A 21,530-nucleotide genomic window follows, 5' to 3' on the forward strand; every position below is an offset into this window, starting at 1 on the left:
CAAAACTTTGAAGCATAATTTATACTTAACTGTATACATATTATTATACATACAGTGAATGCTTTGACAAATGTATATACCTATAGAACTATCAAACCAATCAAAATATAGAAATTTCCATCACTCCAGAAAGTTCTCTCATGCTCTGTTGCTTCACCTCTATAGATGTGAGAAGAGAATACCTACAAGGGGCTTGGAGTTCTGGGGAGACAGATGACCTAGAAGGGCAGTGCTGTGTGTGTGAAGTGTCAGGGGTGAGGGGAGGGGAGATGAGGGTCAGGTGGACATCAGATCTGTAGTCAGAGAGCTGAGCCCTCTCAGCTTTGTAGCTCTGCCACCTAGTTGCAGGAGAGTGGGACTGGGGCTGGTGGTGGTGGTATCCAGGCCCCACCTCAGACTGGAACCCAGGAACCTGCAGGTTTAACAAGTACCCTTGGTGATTCTGATGTAGTTGTTCCTTGGACTAGAAAAGCGTCAGACTATACCAGACACATGAGTAGTAACAATATAAAAGTTCTTCATTTGCAATATTACATATATCAAATCATTATGTCCTATACCTGAAACTAATATGTTGTATACAATTATATATATTATATACAATAAATATACATTATATACAATAAAAAATTTTAAAAGCAAAAAATAAAATAAGTAGGCTTTATGTAAATTGACAACTAAAAGAAATTCTCCTTTTTAAGAAAGGTCTAAGCTTAAGGGGTGCTTTGTCATATTTTCACACAGAATCCCATTCCTCAGGTCACCCGCAAGTCCTCAGTCTTTGAGCAGCAGAGAGTATGTCTGGACAATCCCTTTAGAGGGCCAGTGCCAAAGTACTGGCTCCTAGCTGGCCTTGGTCCTGGCTCTCCTGGCCTCAGGCAAGGGATAGGATAAACTGGAAAAGTGGCTAAAAGCTAAGAGGAGCCTCTCCCAGCCGGAAAGCCCTGCTTAGGAGTCCAAGAACAACAAGCCGAGCTTCTGAGGCAGCTTCCTCCCACCTGCTGGGGCTAGAGATGGATCAAAAATCAAAAAAGGTTTGGATCAGACAATCAGGCGTGGCAAAGCAACAACCAGCAGGGCAGAAGCCAGAGTCCACAGGCTCAGGGCAGAGCAAGTTACTCAGACTTCTAACCCTAGATCCACACCCAGGACACGCAGCTCCCCCTAGGGGAAGCAAGTGGATAGACAGGCCAGAGGAACCAGCACCAGCCATAGGCCTGTGGTTCCCCTTTCTTCCACCCAAGTCCAGCCTCCCAAGTGCCAAGGGCACTTGGTCTGCTCACCAGTTTTTGGATCCACTCCAGCACCAGATCGAGGATCTCCTTCCCCACAGTGTAGTGGCCTTGGGCAGAGTTGCTGGCAGCATCTTCCTCGCCAGATATCAGTTGCTCAGGGTAGAAGAGCTGCCTAAACCTGCCAGTTCTTACCCCATCCTGTGCGGAGGAAAGGTCTCCTCCACACAGGCACTAGGACCTTTGCTGCTGAGCTCCCCCACGTAGAACCGAAGATCAGGGCCTGAGGCCCACTTGTAAAGCCCAGTCCTACTTGGGCTGTGAGGGGGAAAGTTAGGGGGTCCCTTTTCCAGTCCCTTCCCTCTCATCACAGCCACTTCATTCTGCTTAGTAAGGAATCAGTGGTGTGTTCAGTGGAATCTCATTTGACTTTTGACTGGAATAAGAACACAGACTAATGCAGAAAACCCAGGCCACAGTTCAACATCTATAACAACATCTTTAGGAAGATGGGGGAGGGGTGACATTTTCAGGAACAAGAAACCGAGGAAATCCAGACGCAGAAAGGAGGAAGCAGAGAACCCCTTGAGAGCCAACAACAGCCAAGTTCACACAGGTCCACATCCTATTAAGGGGCCCATTTCGGTTAAACTCAGCACCCAGTTCCTTAGGCAATGTTATCCCTGAGAGCCTGAGGGTAGGGAAAGGGAAGTTTAAAGTTTCTGCTTTAATATCCACTCTTTTCTGTAGTCTTCTTTCTAGGTCTGACCCCTGACTCAAACATCTAGTGGTTTCCCAGGCAGAGCTCTCTGACTAATCTCCCTCTCAGCACAGGAAGCCCGCAGGACCCCTCCTGAAGATAGAGTCTAGACAAAAGCAACAGACCTTATTGTTCTTCTTGGCTGGTGAGTGCCTGCATTCCAAGAGTTTTTCCCCTAAGCAGTGCTCCCAGCTGATTTGGGGGATGGCAAAAATATGGGCTGGGGGTGGGGAACCCACCAAGTGCCCACTCACCTATGACAGAAGGCTCCAGGTCCACAAAGACAGTCCCAGACACGTGCTTGCCAGCCCTGTCTTACTGATGGTGTTGAAAGGGGTCAGCGCAGCTCCCCAGTGCCTTGTTGCTGGGCACAGTGCCACTGGGCTGGATGTCGTGCTCCAGGCAGTAGAGCTCCCAGTGGGCACTACCCATCTGCACCGCAGCCTGGCCCACAGGGATAGAGATACACTCATGCTGTAAAGGGAAGCAGAGCTGTGGCACGGTCTGCGGAGGGCCGGGGGCTTTAAAAGACTTCCCTGGGAGCACCCCTTTCTCTGTCCTCCCTGGAGCCTGAAGCCTAGCAGTGCATTACCTGGTTCCCTTTATTGGGTTCCCTTCCCAGGCCTTCCCACACTTTAAGGCCCTCATTTTCTCTTCATTTACCCAGGGCTTGAGAACAAAGATGGCTAAAGCCTAGATCTTCTAGAGAAAGTCAATACCAAGCAGCCAAACCCCACTGCCTAGTGCCCTGTCTTGCTGGTTGGGATGATTCTAGAAGGCGCAGAGCCCCCGCATGCCAAGATAGGGCACCCTGGAGCTTCTAGCCCTAGACCCCTAGGAGAACGAGTCTCCAAGGCCGGGACTTGGTGTCCTCCACACCCTGAAGTGGGCAGAAGATGGAGTTCAGGTCTGTGGCTTAACGGAGGCACAGACTCTGGAGTTACAGCGCTTTGAAAGCTCATCTGCACCCTCCCCTTTGGGGGGAATATGCACCTACTCTGGACACTTGTCCTGGCCCCCTCAGTACAGATGGGTTAACCCAGATAATTGCTTGAGGGTCACAATGAAAGCAGAAAACTCACCTCACCCGTCCACTCTCCTCATTGAGGTAACTCCTGTGATGGACAGACTCTCCCGGCTTCTGGTCCTTCAACCCAACCCAGTCTAGACCTTCCCAGATGCAGAGGGGGTCTTCTAGAACATCGGCAACAGTTTCACAGTTCAGTTTAGTTAGGAACTGTCCTCCAAGACAGCCTCAGAGCCTCCACAGGGGTTCTGCCCAGAGGTGGGGATCCCGAGATTCCCGGGAGGCGCCGGGGTCTGTGTACACACCCTGACTTCTCCCTTTTAACTGAGGGACTTAGCGTCCTTGGGCACCGCAACAGGACAGAGGTGGGACAAAGCTCACTGACACCCCTGGTCAGGTACGGACCAAACGTCATGCGCCTTAGACCTCCGGCTCGAGTCCGGCCACCCAGCCTCAGAACCCGAGCGAACCTGCTGGAGGCTCCCCGCCGTCCCGGTCCCCGCCCCCGAACGGGCGTGGTGTCCGAGGCAGGCAGCACCGCCCCCCGCCCGCGGCTGGGGAAACGCGAGGACCCGGGTCTCCCGCCACGCCGGCGGGAAGGCGAGGAGAACAGCTGGGCTCTGACGCCCCGTCCGCCCCCCCTTTCCGCGTAGCCCACCGTCGCCGCCAAGTCTCCCAACGTCCCCCGCGCCCGGGATGCCGGCGTCTCCTCACCGTGGTCTCTCGGAGAGGTGGAAGCTGCGGAGGGCCCCTGGAGTGCGGGCGCGCCACGAGTCCCCAGCCGCACCCCACCCTGCGGCTTAGAGTCCCGGCCGAGCCGCCGGCTTTGCCCCTTAGCCGGCCTCCAGTTGGGAGGGGGCCACCCCCGCGCGCCTCTCTCGCTGCCAGGCCCCCACCCGCGCCCGCCTGTCTCTCCGCTACTGGGCGGCCGCCTGCGAAATATCTCCGCCTTGGCCGGTCCCTGGGAGGTTTGCAAAGCCCAAGGGAGAGAAAGCCTCAGGGGTTCGAGTCCTCCGGCCAGCTTGACCCTCTTCTCTGGTGGCGTATGCTGGGTCTGAGAAGTTGAAGCTTTCAGGGGATGCCTCATTCTGCTTTTGTTTTCGGTCTTTACCCGGGCAACACCGCGGACCTGGTGGGAAAAGCGCATAAACCTTGGAGGGCGATGCAGACTTGAGGTCCACAAACACCAGAGAAAGAGAGATGCTGTGATGAGAACCAGGTGCTGGGAGGTTCGAAGGAGGGACAAAATGTGGCTAGGGTTGGGGAGGGGTGGGCAGACAGGTGTGGGCGAGAGCATCGCAGGTGCAGGTAATTGAAGTATTACCCTTGACTGGTGTGGGGGTGGGGGCAACTGTTCCTGTTCAGGTGTCTCAGATTTCCAAAAGAGCAAGGGGTCCAGGCTGGCTGAAGCAGATCCAAGAGGCCTTGTGTGGTGGAGATGATAAAGCAGGCTAGGGTCTTGAATGCTACTCTGAAGCATTTGCACATAATTCCACTGACTCTGGGGAACCATTGAGGGTCTTTGATCAGAGGAGTGATGTGATCAGAGCAGCATTTTAGGCAGTAAGTACATAGATGTTGCTCCTATGTCCCCCATCCCGGAGGTGGTTTGCTATTTTTCCATGCTAAAGGGCATACACACATTTTCCCTCTCTCCAAGCTGTTTGTCAGCTGTCTAAAATGAGGTTTTACTTCTAAATACTTAACATAAAAATTATTGCATTTCCTAATTTGGGAGGGTTAATTAGTGCTTGGCTTTATAAAATGATTGGGCACACCACAGTGATTACCCTTACTATTTGTGCAGCACATTCCAGAGGAACCCAAGCATCTGTCATCTCCTAGTCTCACTTTCTAGTGGAAAGGTGACTGCACCCAGCTTATGCGGGTCAGGCCTGGAGACTTGAATTCTTGCCTTAGACCTGCAGCTGTAAATGACTTTCTGGTGATAAAGCACATGAAGACTTAAAGTTACTGTGTCACTCGCCAGTGCCCCCTGCATTCCTGCAGCTGTTTTTCCACAAGACTCTAGCCATGTCATTTGAAAGTATCCTGAAATATTTTTAAACTTAATGCTGAGGTGGCAAAAGTGGTTTAAGTCCAGGGTGAGAGGTTAACTTTCGAACTCTGAAAAGTATTCTTTGGTCTCAACCCTTGGGTTTTATGAGGCTGCCAGCTCTAAAGTGGATGCCTCTGGTCAAGGGATAAGATGTGAGTGTGTGCGTGAATATTCAAGTAAATATCAATACTGTGAAAACCCTCGTACATACAAAGCTAAGACATGGTTATTCATTGCCTGTCACTGCCCCAAACAAAACTCAAATGTTGTGTCCTACTGAAGGTGGGCATATCAATGATTAAAATGAAGCTACTTGGCCATAAGCTCAAAAAGTCAAACTCAAGACCATCTCTCTTCCTTGCCTCTCCTGATTAGGCATCCATTCCACCCTCTAGTAGAGCTGACCAGTTAAAAACGTCCTTCCACCACTCCACTGAACAGAGTGCACTCTAACCAAGGGATTATAAATACATTTGAAACAGTGACATCCTAGTGTTATTTTATGGAAATTACACAAACCCTCCGCTCTTGATGTAAATATGCTTCTTTACATCACACCAATTAAAATTAGTCCTTTTACAAGGTATTTGGATTTACTTCTATTATCTAAACTGCTTCCAAGTTTAGACTTATTTTTTTGTTTGTTTGTTGTTTGTTTTGGGCCCTGAAGTTCTCAGCCAGGGATTGAACCTGGGTCCCCAGCAGTGGAAGTGCTGAGTCCTAATCACTGGACTGCCAGGGAATTCCCTAGATTTTTATTTTTAACTTTTCCTTCTTTATCTCTATATCACCTGTCAACCTGAAAAATAAAACAGTCAGTTATTTTACCAGCAAAATGGTTTTATTTGGGAGTAGTAGAGAATTGCAATTCAGGACAGGCAAGCTATGGTGAATCGTGGGCAACTCCAGAGAACAAAGGAGAGGGACTTGCTTTTATTAGGTGTTAGGAAGAAATTGCTAGGGTTGTTTTGAACGAAAGTTCATTGGAGAAGAGCCAGAGTCTGAGGTTGTGGCAGTTTCTCATTGGCTGCAAGTGGTAGTTAGTGCATTGTTGCTGGGTCAGGGAAGGATCTTCCTTTTTCTTGAAAGCAGGAGATAAAACTGCTCTGTGAAAAACGTCCTCCCTTATACCAGAAGAAAAGTAACATTCTTCCTTCTTGCCGCTGGTTATGCAGGCTGCAACAAGTGGCAGGTGGGTGAGAGCTCCCTCTTTAGGGCTTCCTGACTCCATTTAAGATGAGGTTTCTTTCATTTTCACGTTTCCCTCTTTGATCACTATCTTTCCTGGAAAGCATTGCTGATCAAGAGTCAGGTTTTCCAGGCTTCCCTGGTGGCGCAGTGGTTGGGAGTCTGCCTGCTGATGCAGGGGACACGGGTTCATACCCTAGTCTGGGAGGATCCTGCATGCCGTGGAGCGGCTGGGCCTGTGAGCCATGCCCGCTGAGCCTGCGCATCTGGAGCCTGTGCTCCGCAGCGGGGGAGGCCACAGCAGTGAGAGGCATGCGTACCTTTTCCCCATTTAGAGGTTTTGTCCCTCCAGGAAGGAGCTTTCCTGGTTGTCCTGCCCCACGTTGGAGGGAAAGTGCAGACTGGAAACCACTGAGGCCACATTTGAGGGAAAAAGAAAAGTAGGAGGGATAACTCTCAGGCATTTCCCATCTAAAGTCTTTATCTTATCAAGGCCATAAACATTGGAGATCATTTTAAAGTGCTGAGCTAGTATCACCCTTTTTGTGTTACTGAAACAAACTTGGATCCACTCACCCATGCACAGTAAAGCCAATCTACAGACAACAGGTTGTGATGAAGGAAAGTGCAGTGCTTATTGCAGAGCACCAAGCAAGGAGTCCAGACAGCTAATGCTTAATAGACCCAAACTTCCTGATGGCTTTCAGGAAAAGGTCTTTAAAGACAGGGTGATGGAGGGGAGTTGTGGGGTGCATGCTCAGCTCATGGACATTCTTCTGATTGGTTGGTAGTGAGGTAATTGGGAGTCAACATCATCAACCTTCTGGTTCCCAAATGGTCTGGGGTCTATGTGCTTGTGGGCAGCAGAAGTTAACTTCATCCACCTGGTGGGGATTTCATTATCTGCAAAATAGCTCAAAGGATATGGCTCAGAATATTAGCTATAGCCCTTGAGGAAGAACTAAAGGTCCTTGACTTTGTTTAATGGCTACTATTATTATTTTGTCTTGCTTGAGTGTTTTCCTTTCTTTATGCATTTTCTCACTTCTTTGATTAAATTTATTCTTTGGAACTCAGGGAAGACCTAAGAGGCTAAAGTTTTCCTACAGATGAGAGGCAGGTGGAGGACATGCCAGGGAGAGTGTGTGTGTGGGGGTGAGGGGGTCTGTCCCCAAAAGGCCCCATAGGGTTCTGTTCAGTTACATTGGGTATATGTCATTTTTACAAAGATTTCACAGGCACAAAGCTTAAAATGATTATGCAAAGCACAGTTAAAAGTAATATGACAAGTTCAGTTTGCATGATGGTTCTGAACCAGGAGCCTAAATCTGAAGGTAATGATAAATAGGTTAAAAAAAGAGGGTGGGGGTGATCAGGTGAAATTTGTTGTAACCAGTGGGCTAGTTCCCTGATCTTGTATAATTGAGTTTTTGTCTCTCCAGAGGCATTTAACTATGTGTAACTGGTGGTATTTGCTGTTGAAAAAAATGCCTTCTTGTTCAGCAAGTAGGTAATCAAGGGCTATGCGATTTTCCAAAACTATTGATACTTTAGCTAATGAGTCAAGTGATCCTTGTTAGGTTGCTGTTGCTTTGGCTGTGGAATTGACTAGCTCTCCTAATGTTCGGAAAGATTTTTAATCATGCATTCACTGGAACTTATTCCGACCCAGAGGAGAAAGGCTCTCCCTTTGGAGGCAAACTCAGAGTCAGGTAGGCCTCCTGGAAGTTCTCTTTTAAGGAGGCTTAATGGAGTGGGCCAATGGAAGGCTTCAAACATCTTACTCTGTAGCTGATGCCAAGGGGTTGCCAAGTGAAATTAGCAGTAGCACTTGGGACAAGCGAAAAAATTTGTTACAGGATGGACTAAAGGGTCACCATTGTCATGAATGGATTGAAGTTTCTGGTGGCAAACACAACAATTAGGTAAGTGTCCCCCTTTTGTAACAGATTGAAAATGCAGATAAGAGCACTGTCTTTCCAAGAAGAGGGAGAGGATAAGGCAAGAAGTAATAGAGGAAAAAGGTACACAGGCCTGGTCCAGTCATTTTTGGGAAGAAAGATGTGTCCTTCAGCTGTTTCCTTCAATTCCTGATCAGTTTGATTCAGCAGTCTCCAGTGCTTGTTATAGGATGGGATGCCAGGTGGAGTCTTCTTTAGCTGTGAGATGTTTACCCAAGGTTTGAGTCTCTTTGATGTTTTGTTGTATCTGGGTAGTGAGGGGGACCTAGGTGTAGTCCTTTCCAAGGAAATTCAAAGGCAACCTTTGTTCTTATTGACTCCAAATCAGAAGGGTTGGAGAAAACTGGAAACATTAGTTTGGAGATTTGTAGTCAGATATTAGGGAAACAAGACTTTAGGATCCTGTCCAGCTTATAGATATATAACAAAACCTTAAAGAAAATTAACGGGACAAGAATCTAATATCTACAAAGGTGCAAACATAATTTCTCTCTCCATAACTATCCCCCTTTTATCAAAAATAATCATAGTAAAACTAATTTGTTTGTATTAAATTTGGCTTGATTATTTACATAAATGCAGTAAGAATAGTGATTGACCATATAAGCTCTTTTTAAGATTACTTTGCTGGAAACTTACAAGCAAGGTATCAGGCTTATTTTTCCAAGAAGTTCCTTAAAATTGGTCATATCTGAGTCTGTGTAGCTCTCAAATATTACATTCCAGTCAAAGCCTTGGCAATGTAGTCAGTATTTCCAATTGTATCCTATTATAAGAAGAACAGGTTCTCACTGAATTCAAGTAAATAACTAACTGTACTGTCAGGAAAAAATATTTAAGAGCTTCCGAATTCTGGAAGGATCAGGTAGGAAAAGATAAATATTTCATCTTTGTTTACAATTGCTGTAAGTCACAGATGCTTAAGAGAAAACGTTTCCTTAAATCTGGAAAAGTAAACATTAGGGGACTAACATAAGAAGTCATAAAAATTATAATCATCCTCAAAAAGACTTCATTCAGAAAAGTAAAACATTAGGGAACTAGCATAAAAAATCATAAAAATTATAATCATCCTCATTTATTCATTCAGCCTCCTTTAAATCTTGTTGATCTTGATCTTGGGTTAGCAGCTTTATGAATCAATCAATTTTCCATTAAAGTTTTAGAAACTTTTACCCAGTTCAGTGTTATGAACTTAAAGTTATCAGAAACCTGCATTCTAGAGCAGTGGTCCCCAACCTTTTTGGCACCAGGGACTGGTTTTGTGGAAGACAATTTTTTTCTCATGGACTGGAGTTGGGTGGGGAGGATGCTTCAGGCGGTAACGTGAGCAATGGGGAGCGGCAGATGAAGTTTCGCAGGCTCCCCTGCTGCTCACCTCCCACTGTGCAGCCTGGGGGGTTGGGGACCCCTGTTCTAGAGTATTTGTTAGGGTCTTTTCCAGGAATCTCCTTGAAGACGAAGCATTTTTATAGGAATATTCTTGCAAAGCATCAGAGTAAAACAGTAACTCTCTGTGAATGACAAAAGACTTAAATGTCTGTTATTAAAGATCCAATAAGAGTCCATTATTATGGAATTGACATGGGAATTTGGTAAGTTCTATGACACACATTTTAAGATAATAACTAGAATTATGAATGATAATACACCAGAACATATCAAGATTTCTAGGAATGTCATAATTTCTGAAACATATACAGATGCAATATAAAGAAGGCTTAGTATTATTTACTTGACAATGCTTCCCATGTAATTTCCCAAATAAGCCTAATTAGTTTAATATCTCCTTTTTAATAAAGAGAGAGAACAGATCCTTCAAGATGCTCCAGAGGCCCTCCAAAAAAATCCCAAAGTTAGTTTAAGGTCAAAAAGACTTCATTTATAGTTTGATTTTTGGGAAGTTTTTCAAAAATATCAAAAATTTTGGACATGACTAAATTGGATCACAGATCATTATAAAATAATATTTATTCATTTAACTAAAGTGGCAAAAAGATTTCAAAGGTTAGAGCATTGTTGCTGGGGCAGGGAGGAATCTGCCTTCTTTTTTTTAAAAGCAGGAGATAAAATTCCTATGTGAAAAATGTCTTCCCTTATCCCAGAAGAAGAGTAATATTCTTATCTTCCTTGTTCCTCTGGTTATGCAATCTGCTAGGAGTGGTACCTGCACGACAGCTACCCCGTTGGGGCTTCCTGACTCCACTTAAAATGAGCTTAATTTATTTTCACAGTATACTTGGGAATCTAGCGACAACTGAAACACTAAACACTACAGAAAGGACCTGGGCTCTGGACTCAGACCATCTAGGTACCAATTCATCCCTCACTAGAGGAAGTTTACTAACTTTTAAACCCTGTAAAATAAGGATAAGATAGTATTACCTACCTCATATGGTTGTGGGAATTAAAAGTGCATTATAGTATTCGGCATATATTGTATGACATGGGCAATTCATTCCTTCTCTCTGAACTTCTGTTACTAATACGTAAAATGAGAAGGTATAGGACTCTACGTGTTCTCTACATTTTCAGGCCTAATGTCCTCTACATTACTGCTTTACTTTCGAGTTTGCCTGTTCCCATCTCTGTTCTTACTTCCAGAGCTTTACTTTCCAAATTATAAATCTATAGTACGTTTCAGTTTCATCCCATTTGTATTTTGAAATTGCACCCTTTGTATTTTGTACACACTATCTCATCCCTTAATAAAAACAAATTACAAATTATTTAAATATGAACATTTTCAGAGACTGAAACGTGCAGATGGCAGACACCAAATCACTGGTATACGTCGCTTCCGCCAGAGCGCTGCCGGGAGTTGTAGTCTGACGCACAGGCACACACCTCCCCGCCTCTCCAGTTTGAAAAGCGGGAGGAAGGGGGGGTGGGCGGGGCGTTGAGGCTGAAGCGCGCTCGAAGCCCCGCCCCCGCCCCTTTCCGCTCGCCCGGTTCGCCCTGGAGGGGCGCGCCCGGCCGTGGAAGGGGCGTGGTCTTTTCCTGAGGGGCGGTGCTGCCGAGGCCGGCGTCCTCCGGGAGGTCCTGATTTCCCCCGCGCCGAGGGCGGCGGGAGCGCGGGGCGGGCCTGGCGGGAGGGTGGCGACCCGGCAGGCGGGGCGGGGGCGGGCTGGCTCTGGCTCCTTCTTCCTCCGCATGTGGCTGGCGGCCGCGGAGCAGTTCAGTTGGCGCAGTCCCGCCCGCCCGCGTCCCCTTCGGGCTCTCCTCGCGTCTCTGGAGCCATGGCGTTCGCAGAGACCAACCCGGCGGCATCCTCCTTGCCCAACGGCGACTGCGGCCGCCCCAGGGCGCGGCCCGGAGGGAACCGGGTGACGGTGGTGCTCGGCGCGCAGTGGGGCGACGAAGGCAAGGGGAAGGTGGTGGATCTGCTGGCGCAGGACGCAGACATCGTGTGCCGCTGCCAGGTGAGGCGGCCGGGCTCTGATGGGAAGCCGGCCCCTGAGCTCGGGCCCAGAACTCGCATCCACCGTCCAAAATAAGGTGTCACCTTGAGGTTCTTTCCTCTTATTATGAGCTGCGGCGACGTGGAGAAATGGCGGGAGGTCGGAGACCCCTGCACTGGGGCCTGGGGCTGAGGGCTCGGGGTGGCTCAGGAGGAAGATGCGGCTTGACGGGGAGCCTTTGAGATGCGCGATGCCTGGGGAGTTGCAGTTCTCGGTCTGGGGACAAGTGCTCAAACCCAGGACTGAGGCCGGGGTGGAGGTGGGTTACTGTTCGAATTTGAGGAGCTACCGCCCGAGGCCTGCTGGCGACTCCGGGCGGAGACCCTACGGGGCCGCAAAACCTTCCCCATCATCACCCATCCGCTCAGGGAGACCAAGTGGGCCGAAACGCCCTGAAATCCAGACTCACCACTCCCCCACCTGCAGGCCCCGAGCTTGCAGAGCTTTGCCACCTCCGGGCCACTTTGTTGACATGAGAACCCACCTCCGGGGCTTAGGGCTGTTTGATGACTGTTTAGTGTCCCCGGTTTTTTTACTCGGTACCCGGTATACTAAGGGGAGATTAATTTTACATGTTGGTCCCAGAGGTGGGAATCCCACCCAGCTCTTTTACGATTGAGGCAAGTGAAATACACGAGTGTCAAATCTAGTATTTAGAAATATTTACAGTGTTACGCTCACATCTAGAGTGAACTTTCGGGAAATGGAATGGTAAGGTACTTCCTATCGGGAGACACGTGGTTTTCACTGTAAGCTTTCTTCCTATTTGTCGTTTGCTTTGAAGCAGCCTAGAGGCTAGGCCTTTGTAAAGGCTCTTAGATAACTGTTACCAATTTTAAAATTCGAAATAGTTGAGCAATAACTACTTTCAAAACGAATGGTAGTGTAATATCTGAAGTTAACCACTGTCTGTTTAGGTTGCAAGAATGCTTCTTCTTCGTGAACTTACCTGGCACAATATAATGATGCTGTGTACATTCTAACAAGTTCATAGGCCCACTTGATTGGAAGTTTTCTACCTAAAATTGAGTACCATTTGAGCATGCAGAAAAGGTAATCGTAGGCACATCAAAAGTTAAATAAAAATCTTGTTTTTTGCGTGCAAAAATCCATCCTACCCGTTCCTTGGTTAAGACAGTTGTTGCACCAGTTGCCTCTTAGTATTACCACTAGCACCACCACCAGCACCTCCCTTCCAGCCTTCTATTCCTCCACCCCTCTGGCAACACGCATACCTTACTTAATAACACCCCTAAAGGGGTTGTCTCACACTGCCTTAGGAGCTGCTCCAGAAGGCTGGCCTTCACCTTCCTTTTGTCTTAAAATCAGATCTGGCTGTGCTGTGGGGAAAGAAGTATGAAAATATACCTAACTCTTTCTGGGTAGGAGGGGAGAGAGGCTGAGACCTGTTTATTTACTTCACTGTCATTTCTGACATCTTCCTTACACAGAAATAGTAGTGCTCGGGTTCAGCTACATTATGGCTTGTAAGAAGGTTTTGGGAATGTGACCATTTTGCCTTTATTCTGAAAGATCCTCAGTTTTAACATCCCTTTGAAACGTAGTAGAATTAGTTTGTTGATTGGAGAAGGTGCTACTGTGTTACTGTAAAAAGTAGTCTTGAAGGAGGTCATGGACCAATCTGATCTGATGCCCTTGGAAAGTCTAGAGAGAAGTGACTGAGAAGGAGCCAAGTTTGGCTTTAAAATGTTAGCTGAGGGCTTCCCTGGTGGCGCAGTGGTTGAGAGTCCGTCTGCCGATGCAGGGGACACGGGTTCGTGCCCCGGTCTGGGAAGATCCCACATGCCGCGGAGCGGCTGGGCCCGTGAGCCATGGCCGCTGAGCCTGCGTGTCCGGAGCCTGTGCTCCGCAATGGGAGACACCGCAACAGTGAGAGGCCCGCGCACCGCAAAACAAACAAACAAACAAAATGTTAGCTGAAGTTAGAGAAGAAACATTTGAGCAGACTTGTTAGGCAGACTTTACTCACCGGGAAAGTTTTGACTTACTACCTTCCTTATATAATTTAAAAAGTGTTGTATTCTTCTAGTGCCTTTTAAGAGCTCATCATTAGAAGGATTCTTATGTCTTGTTAGTGCAGGCAGATAAGTAATGAGTAGACTTAAGAATATCCCTTGTGATTCACCTTGGTAACTTTATATCATCTGGTCAGTCCTAGTAAGCTGACATCTACTTAGTGAAGTTCTCCTGACTTATAAAATTGATGGTTATGGAATGATGAAATTCTTAATAAGTATGTATAGAGAGCTGGGAAAAGTCAACTTTAGGAAAGACATTTTGAGCTTGAATTGCCATGTTTGATGATTCAAATTTTGTGTATTATTGAAAATAATATGCACTTTGTTAGAGTTTAAGCAGTATATTTTTGTCATATTCATGCCATAATCTCAGGTTTTATACAGTCTTTCTCCAGAAGTGGTATACACATAATGTATCTCTAATGGAATCATAAAATAGGGAATTTTTTCCAGTAAAAATACAGTTTTTTTAAAAAGAAAAGCTGACACTGCATTTAACTATATATTTTAATATATAAAATGCCTGTTTGGAAAGAATATATGCAAAGCTAGTGGCATTTTCATCATCATAGCACTTAAGACCTGTATTTTAGATTCAAGATTTATAGGAAGTTACTTATAACTTGTTAGATACACTAGATCCTTAAATAAGTGTGTAGGACTTGCATGAAAGGATGACTTAATTTTAAATCGATAGGTCTTTTAAGAAAAAGAGAAGAAGAATTAAGTATAGGACCAATTCCTGGCACAGTTCATTCATCCAACAATCACATAATGAATATCTACAGGGGACCACTTAGCCCCAGAGTTAAAAGCTGAAAAAGGCAGGGCTTGTGCCCACAGGGAGCTTATAGTCTAGTGGACAACTGTTTCTTAAACAAGTATTTCCCAGGGTGGGGATAGAGAAGGGGACTAGTACAGGTTTTTCGAAGGGTTAAAGTATGGGAATAGGAAGGCTCCTTCCTGGCAACACAAAAATAGTTTTATGAGGAGAATATTACTGTTTTTTTTTCTCCCCAGATACTCTCAACATAAACTATTATTCTTTATTTTCTTTATTTTGTTGAGTAGAAACTACAGAGATTTTAACTATTGTACTTTATACCAGACCTTAAGCATGGGCTTATTTATTGTTCTGGAGAAAGTAAAGCTTGGTAGTCTCAGCTACAACTACAGGCATGAAGTTGCCTGTAATCAGGAATAGGTAGAAGAGTATTTCTTTGTGTTTTTTCCCCAGGGCTTTAAAGTTAATATAAAGAGAAAATATTAACTAAAATTAATTACAAAGGGAAAGTATATCCTGTCACTTGCTATATAAAGTTGGCCATAAAAGTAAACACAATGAAAAAAAATGTTAATTTATAGCTAGATGCTGGTATTTGCTGAAGGCTCTGAAACCAGCTATTAGCAAGTGATAGAGAAATGTAAAAGACATACCAGCCACAACTGAGGCGTTCTCCTTGAAATAATCAGAAAGGTTGAAAGATAATTTAAAAGAGAATAATTTCAGTGTTTTTTAATGCCTTGACCTTATACAGCTAAAATTATCTTCTAAACCACTTCCCATAATTTTGAAGATGGTGGAGAATTAGCATTTAAGGTAAGCCATTCTTCCAGTGTTATAACAACTGCTATTTCTGTGTCTCCTATCAGGATTGTTTTTTATGTGTAGTATTTCCCAGGTGCCTACATAAGTGTATACCAGTGTGTGGTGTACTTGGTTAACTCCTGCTTTCTCAGATTACTGTGTTTTCCCTACTAGAATGTACGTTTTCTCAAAAAGAGGACTTGTTCCTTTTTTGCTTTCTTCCATAGCATCTAGTACTGTGTGAGGCAGAGAGGAAGTAAATACTCAACAAATATTTATTGGGTGACCTGGATCACCCTTAGAAATTTCTGTGAATTCAGTAGTTTAGCCCTTTCCTGTATTATCTTAACATACCCCTAGACAATTTGACTATTGGCATGAGTTTAATGTGGAATCCCCAACTTTCCTTGGATTAACATTTGTTAAGTAGTATTTTTAGCTAGTATTTTTCACGTACCATTATGTTCAGAGGCTTACTAGTTTATTTTAGACTTATTTCTTGTATCTATGAGAAAATAGATAACTGATAATTGTATCATTTTTTGTGTATTTCCTCAGCAAATTTCAGTTGAATGCCCTGTGATTCTAGTAAATAGTTTTTCCTTGTTGAGGGTAGTAGATCTCAAAGTTTGGTCAATGAGGATGTCTCAAGTTGTTCACTATTTAAACTTATTGTATTAGTGTATATAATATACCATTATCTCTATTTTTGAGGCATATATTTTTTAAATTATATGAGGTCATCTCAGTATCAGATCGATATTATTCTGTTTCTTTAATTTTGGTGAGAACGGGTGGGTTAGTTTGTTAGTTTTAAGTATCTCTAGGAAAAACTTTTGCCTAGAACAAATCTAGAGTGAACTGGTAAATTGATAATATAGTTAATAGCTTACTTACTGTAACTGAATACAAATCTACTTATAGTATCTTTTGGGGACTAGGTCAGATTTTGACACCAAAGATTAATGTGGTTGAGCTACATACCAATAAGTGAAGACTGGTGATATTAGAATACTTTTATCTAACGTCAAAGGGATATTGAGGTATTCAGTATTGTCTGGGGAAAGCAATTGAAAAGAACAGTAAGTATGTATAGCACAGGGAACTATACTCAATATTTTGTAATAACCTATAAGGGGAAAAGAATCTGAAAAAAATATATATGTATGGGACTTCCCCGGTGTCACAGTGGTTAATAATCCGCCTGCCAATGCAGGGGACAGGGGTTCGTCCCTGGTCTGGGAAGATCCTACATGCCACGGAGCAACTAAGTCTGTGTGCCACAACTACTGAGCCTGCTCTCTGGAGCCCACGAGCCACAACTACTGAAGCCCGTTCACCTAGAGAATGTGCTCCGCAACAAGAGAAGCCACCGCAATGAGAAGACCGTGTACCGCACCAAAGAGTAGCCCCCGCTTGCCGCAACTAGACAGAGCCCATGTGCAGCAATGAAGACCCAACGCAGCCAAAAATAAATAAGTAAATATTTATTTTTTAAAAAAATATGTATGTATAACTGAATCACTTTGCTGTACACCTGAAACTAACACAACACTGTAAATCAACTATACTTCAGTCAAGAAAGAACGAAAGAACGAAAGAGAAAGAAAGAAAGGAAAGAAAGAAAGGAAAGAAAGAAAGAAAGAAAGAAAGAAAGAAAGAAAAAGAAAAGAAAAGAAAAGAAAAGAAAAGAACAGTAAATAGAGGACAGTTCCCATGGCTACTCTGGCTCCAAGACGGAATGGTTCTTTACATTGGACCAACTTTTAATTATATTTAATTCAATATAATAAAATTCCTCTTTAAAGAATAAGAGGTCCCATGAAATTTTTAAAAATGGGATTTTTGTGTCCAGCTTTTAAACACCGTTTTAAAGGAAGAATTTTATTCATGAGAGAAAACTTTTTTGACTTGAAATCTGCAGTTCAATTTCAATGTGTTTTAAGAAAATACCTCCATAAATGTAATGATTAAGTGAATTTTTATCAAGCATTTAGAGAGCTGCACAACATTATTGGTTTATGCATTTTTTGCTTGCATGTCTGATCTTCCTATGACCCTGGTCATCTCTGACCGTTGTTTAGTAAGTGTGTATATTAGAGTTTGGTACCTAGAGTCTAGAGCTTCTTAATAAGGAACCTGAGATCCTCCAAGGCAATGCCTCGTTCCATTTTCATTGTGAGAAGTTGTTTTATAATGGTGATTTAAGGTACAAAATACAGGGTACTTGAGATTTTTGTCATTTGTGTGACATTTATCTGTGTATGAAACTGGAAGGTAACCATAATACTGTAAGGTAAAGCAGATACCGTAAGCCTTTAAGAGATAACTGAGCAGTATACTTGGATGTCTTTGCTAAAAAGAAATTCAGATACCCTGTATATGTTTTCCTATCTAGTGTGTCTGGTTACTGTTGAATAGTTTAATTTGATCAACTTACTGCTAGTAACTTAAACCTGCTCTACTTTGAAATCATAAGCTAATTGCAATTATATGAATGTTTTTATAAAAGAACAGTCATCCTTGTTTATAATTGCTTTATTGCTGTAGATTGATATGTTTTAGTTTTGGCAAATAGTGAAGTGTTTCATCAGGAAAGGGACACAGGCCTTTCAGTGTTTACCAAGAAAAACAGCACAGGTAATAAGCACCAGCTCAAAAGATTGTTAGGTTTCTAAGAAGCTTGAAGACTAGGTAGGAAGTGGGAACACTTTCTTGATTGCTGGAATAGTTCAAAGTCATGGGGTCTGAGGCATTGCTGTGCTCTGCTGTAATCCATAGTGTTTACTCTGACTTCTTGATTGATGTTCATTTTGAGCTCTGTGATTACTGTACAGTGTTCATGTATTCAGAGCAAAAAGAAGACAAAGAGAAGACACATACTATTTTAGAGGCCTAAGTGGCCCGAGAAATGCCTCTTGGCTATGTGCATGAAATTGTTAGCCCACAACACTATTGCTAAAAAGAGACATCATTGTTTCAGGTTGTAACACTGCCTTCATCTCCTCTCCCAGCAGAAACTCACTTAGTTGCCAGAGTGATTTGGGGAAGAGGAAGACCTAGGAGCAAACTAAGAAGTTAAGACTCAGGAGTTACTTTTGCAGACTAATGTCGTTTTGTTCCAGTTTAAATTTCTTTTCTTTTCTTTTCTTTTTCTTTTTTTAAAAAAATCTCTCCTGGACCTTCTTAATTAGAAACTTACACATATCAACATTTCCTGATCCAAACTTTTATTCTAGAGTTGGGCTTGACAGCCTCTGGTTCTGAGGAGTGGTGGAAAGAAACTTTAAAACACTTGTCTTCTGACTTTCTTAAGTTTAAAATTAAATTGGGGGGAAAAAAGTACACATGGAAACAATATAAAAGAATTAAATACTATTATTTTGAAATATACTGTCTAAAACCCCAAGAAACAAACCAACCAGTGGAGCCCAAAAGTGGCTTCGTATTGTGTGGCAAGTCTCTGAGGAAAAACATAAGTCTGTAATGCCTTATGTGATATTTAAGAGAACAGTTACAAAATAACTAAATATTAAATAATATTATATCATCCCTGTATCCTGCAGTACCATGTTTTAGAGGTTTGTTCTTGACAGTATAAATATTAAAATTTAGAAGTTAATCATTTTTTAATTGAAGTATAGTTGATTTACAGTTTCAGGTGTACATAAGTTAATCATTTTATATTCAGTTATTACTAGCACAAGATGTGAACTTAGAGAGCCAGCTGTATACATACCGTGTTGCAATGAGTTTGTTTTGTGAATCATTTGGATTCTTTGTCTGCGAGCAATGGAAAGAGATTGTCTTAAGCAAAATGCCAGTATGTTTAAAGGAAGACCAAGATGGCTAAACCTTAGAGTGGCCTGAGACAAAGGCAGACAGCTTCTGGGATCTCAGCAGCCAGAACTGGCAGCCTTTCCCTTTAGGATGCTCCCTTAGGTGATAGCCATCTCTGACTCTGAAAATCAAATTCCCAAGAGAGAGGAGCTTGATTGGCTCAAGCTTGGATCAGGTTTCTCTGTCTGGATCAATTACTGTGGCCAGAGGGGATGATTACTATGATTTACAAAGTAAGGGGTGAGGGGGTAGGGAGGCAGAGGGTCTGAACATACAAAAGGTATAGCTGACCTACAGTTAATTTCATATGGGAAAATTAAGAAATGAGGAAACATTAATTCAGGGTGATTCTCATTTGTAAACTGTTTTCTAATATCACTGTAGACCTCTAGTGCTTTTCTAGAGGGAAGAATGTTTGGTGTTAAATAGGTTATTATTATTTTAACTATAATTAAAATAATGAGAGTTAGCTGTATTGGTTTTTAAAAACTAAGAGTATATACAAGAAACTTTGCTCTTCATCTTTGAGAATACAGAATTTTAGTTCTGCTCCCCCCGCCCCCATCATAATGTTCTAATTTATTTCAATGAGATACAGTTTTTTCCTGGTCATTAGGAAGCTTATTTAATATTTACATTCAATATTAATGTAAGAATAATGGTCAAAGAAAATAGGTAAAATAAACACCAGATTAGGGGATGTTTTTGTGATTGTGGTGAGTGCTGATTGGATGACTGGATTCCTTTTTTTTGATATATTCTTTACTTTAATACTATTAATTTGCATTTATTCTTTTTTGGGAGGGTATAGAATGGCTTTATTGTCTCAGACTTGTAGAGTTTTGTTTCCTAAAATTAATCAGTCCATATCAAAGAAGTACTAACAATGTCATAGAACTTTATTGGTCACTGCAGGGGAAGCAAAGAAGTAGTGAGCCCTTGTACTTAAAGATCATCTCACATCTATCCCCACTGAATTTTACGTTTGTTCTTGTTATTTAATATAAGAAAAAATATCATATAAGGCATTATAAACTTAGGTTTTTCCTCAAAGAGACTTGCCACACACTATGCAGCCACTTTTGGGCTCCACTGGTTGGTTTGCTTCTTGGGGTTTTAGATGGGATATTTTAAAATTAAAAATGTTCAAAAGTTAAGACATCTGAGATTCATTGAGAAATATTTTCTCTATTGATAATAATTGATCTGGAAAACAACATTAATTACTATTCCACAGCCCCTTGTTTGTATAACAATTAATTGAACATATTTGTTTTTTTAGTTAGGTAGTATAAAATATACAGCTATGATAATTAGAGATATTTGTTAAATGCTGCATGAATGACTGGGATCATAAGTGTTATGGGAATTTAGCAAAGCAGCAAGAGGTAGTTACATATAACTATTAGTATGTGATTAATATTGTATCTGGGAGGATAGTTTACCAAATTTGTTTTGCGGAGTCTGTTGAAAGTATCAGTAGAAATAAGGATATATTTAGCTCCCATCATTTATCTGGCCTTCCCAGTGCTACTTAGGAGAATTGTTAAGCATAATTAAACAGGTATGTCCTTGCTACTTATCTTGGTACATACTACATAGAGTTGCCCATGTGAGAAGCATTCCATCACAAATGTGGGAGCCTGCAGTTCAGAGTACAGTTGGCCCTCCATATCCCTGGGGTCTGCATCCAAGGATTCAACCAACCACCAATCGAAAATATTTGAAAAAAAATTCCAGAAAGTTCCAAAATGCAAAACTTGAATTTGCCATGCTGGCGACTATTTACATAGCATTTACGTCGTATTAGGTATTATAAGTAATCTAGAGATGATTTAAAGTATACTTGAGGATGCACGTAGCTTGTATGCAAATACCACACTACTTTATACAAGGGATTTAAACATTTGTGGATTTTGGTATCTGTGGGAGTCCTGGAACCAATCTCCTGTGGATATGGAGGGAGGACTGTATCTGCCCTTGTAACTTCGTAGAGGGTATTGGTGGTTGGGTGAGGCTGGCAGTGGTGGTCCTATTGAAACTTCTTTGTTTTGCTATCTGCTAATAACATGTGATCTTTCCATGGACCTCTGTTTCAGGACAATTTCCTGAGCTCCCAAGAATTTTGTATATTCCACACAATTTATAAGTATTTTAGGTTAGTGTCCAAGTAGGCACTTCAAATTTGAAGCTTCATCAGGGGCTTTTGGTGAAATGACCCTATACTCAAACTTATTTTATATATGTAGATTTATTTTGTCAAGAAATTCCTTGTGAGTAGCTCCTTCTCAGTTCACCTCAGGACTGTTTTCTGCACAGTGAGTGTTTCAAGATTAGAAGCTATTATACCCCAACTCCCTCTTAGGGCACTAGTA

At 43.0% G+C, this 21,530-nt stretch overlaps 1 protein-coding gene across 1 annotated transcript in view; it reads left to right on the top strand.

Moving 5' to 3' along the window:
- The first annotated feature begins 11,366 nt into the window (after positions 1 to 11,366).
- The window catches only part of ADSS (adenylosuccinate synthase), a 40,013-nt gene continuing 29,849 nt past the window's right edge, over positions 11,367 to 21,530 (top strand). Inside the window, exon 1 of the mRNA XM_029229829.1 lies at positions 11,367 to 11,649. Coding sequence (XP_029085662.1) covers positions 11,467 to 11,649 — 183 coding nt within the window. The 5' untranslated portion in view covers positions 11,367 to 11,466. The remainder of the gene's footprint in view (positions 11,650 to 21,530) is intronic.

Source organism: Monodon monoceros, unplaced genomic scaffold (genome assembly GCF_005190385.1).
Source record: "Monodon monoceros isolate NGI ecotype Baffin Bay Population unplaced genomic scaffold, NGI_Narwhal_1 Super_Scaffold_18, whole genome shotgun sequence".
NCBI classification, from domain to species: Eukaryota; Metazoa; Chordata; class Mammalia; order Artiodactyla; family Monodontidae; genus Monodon; species Monodon monoceros.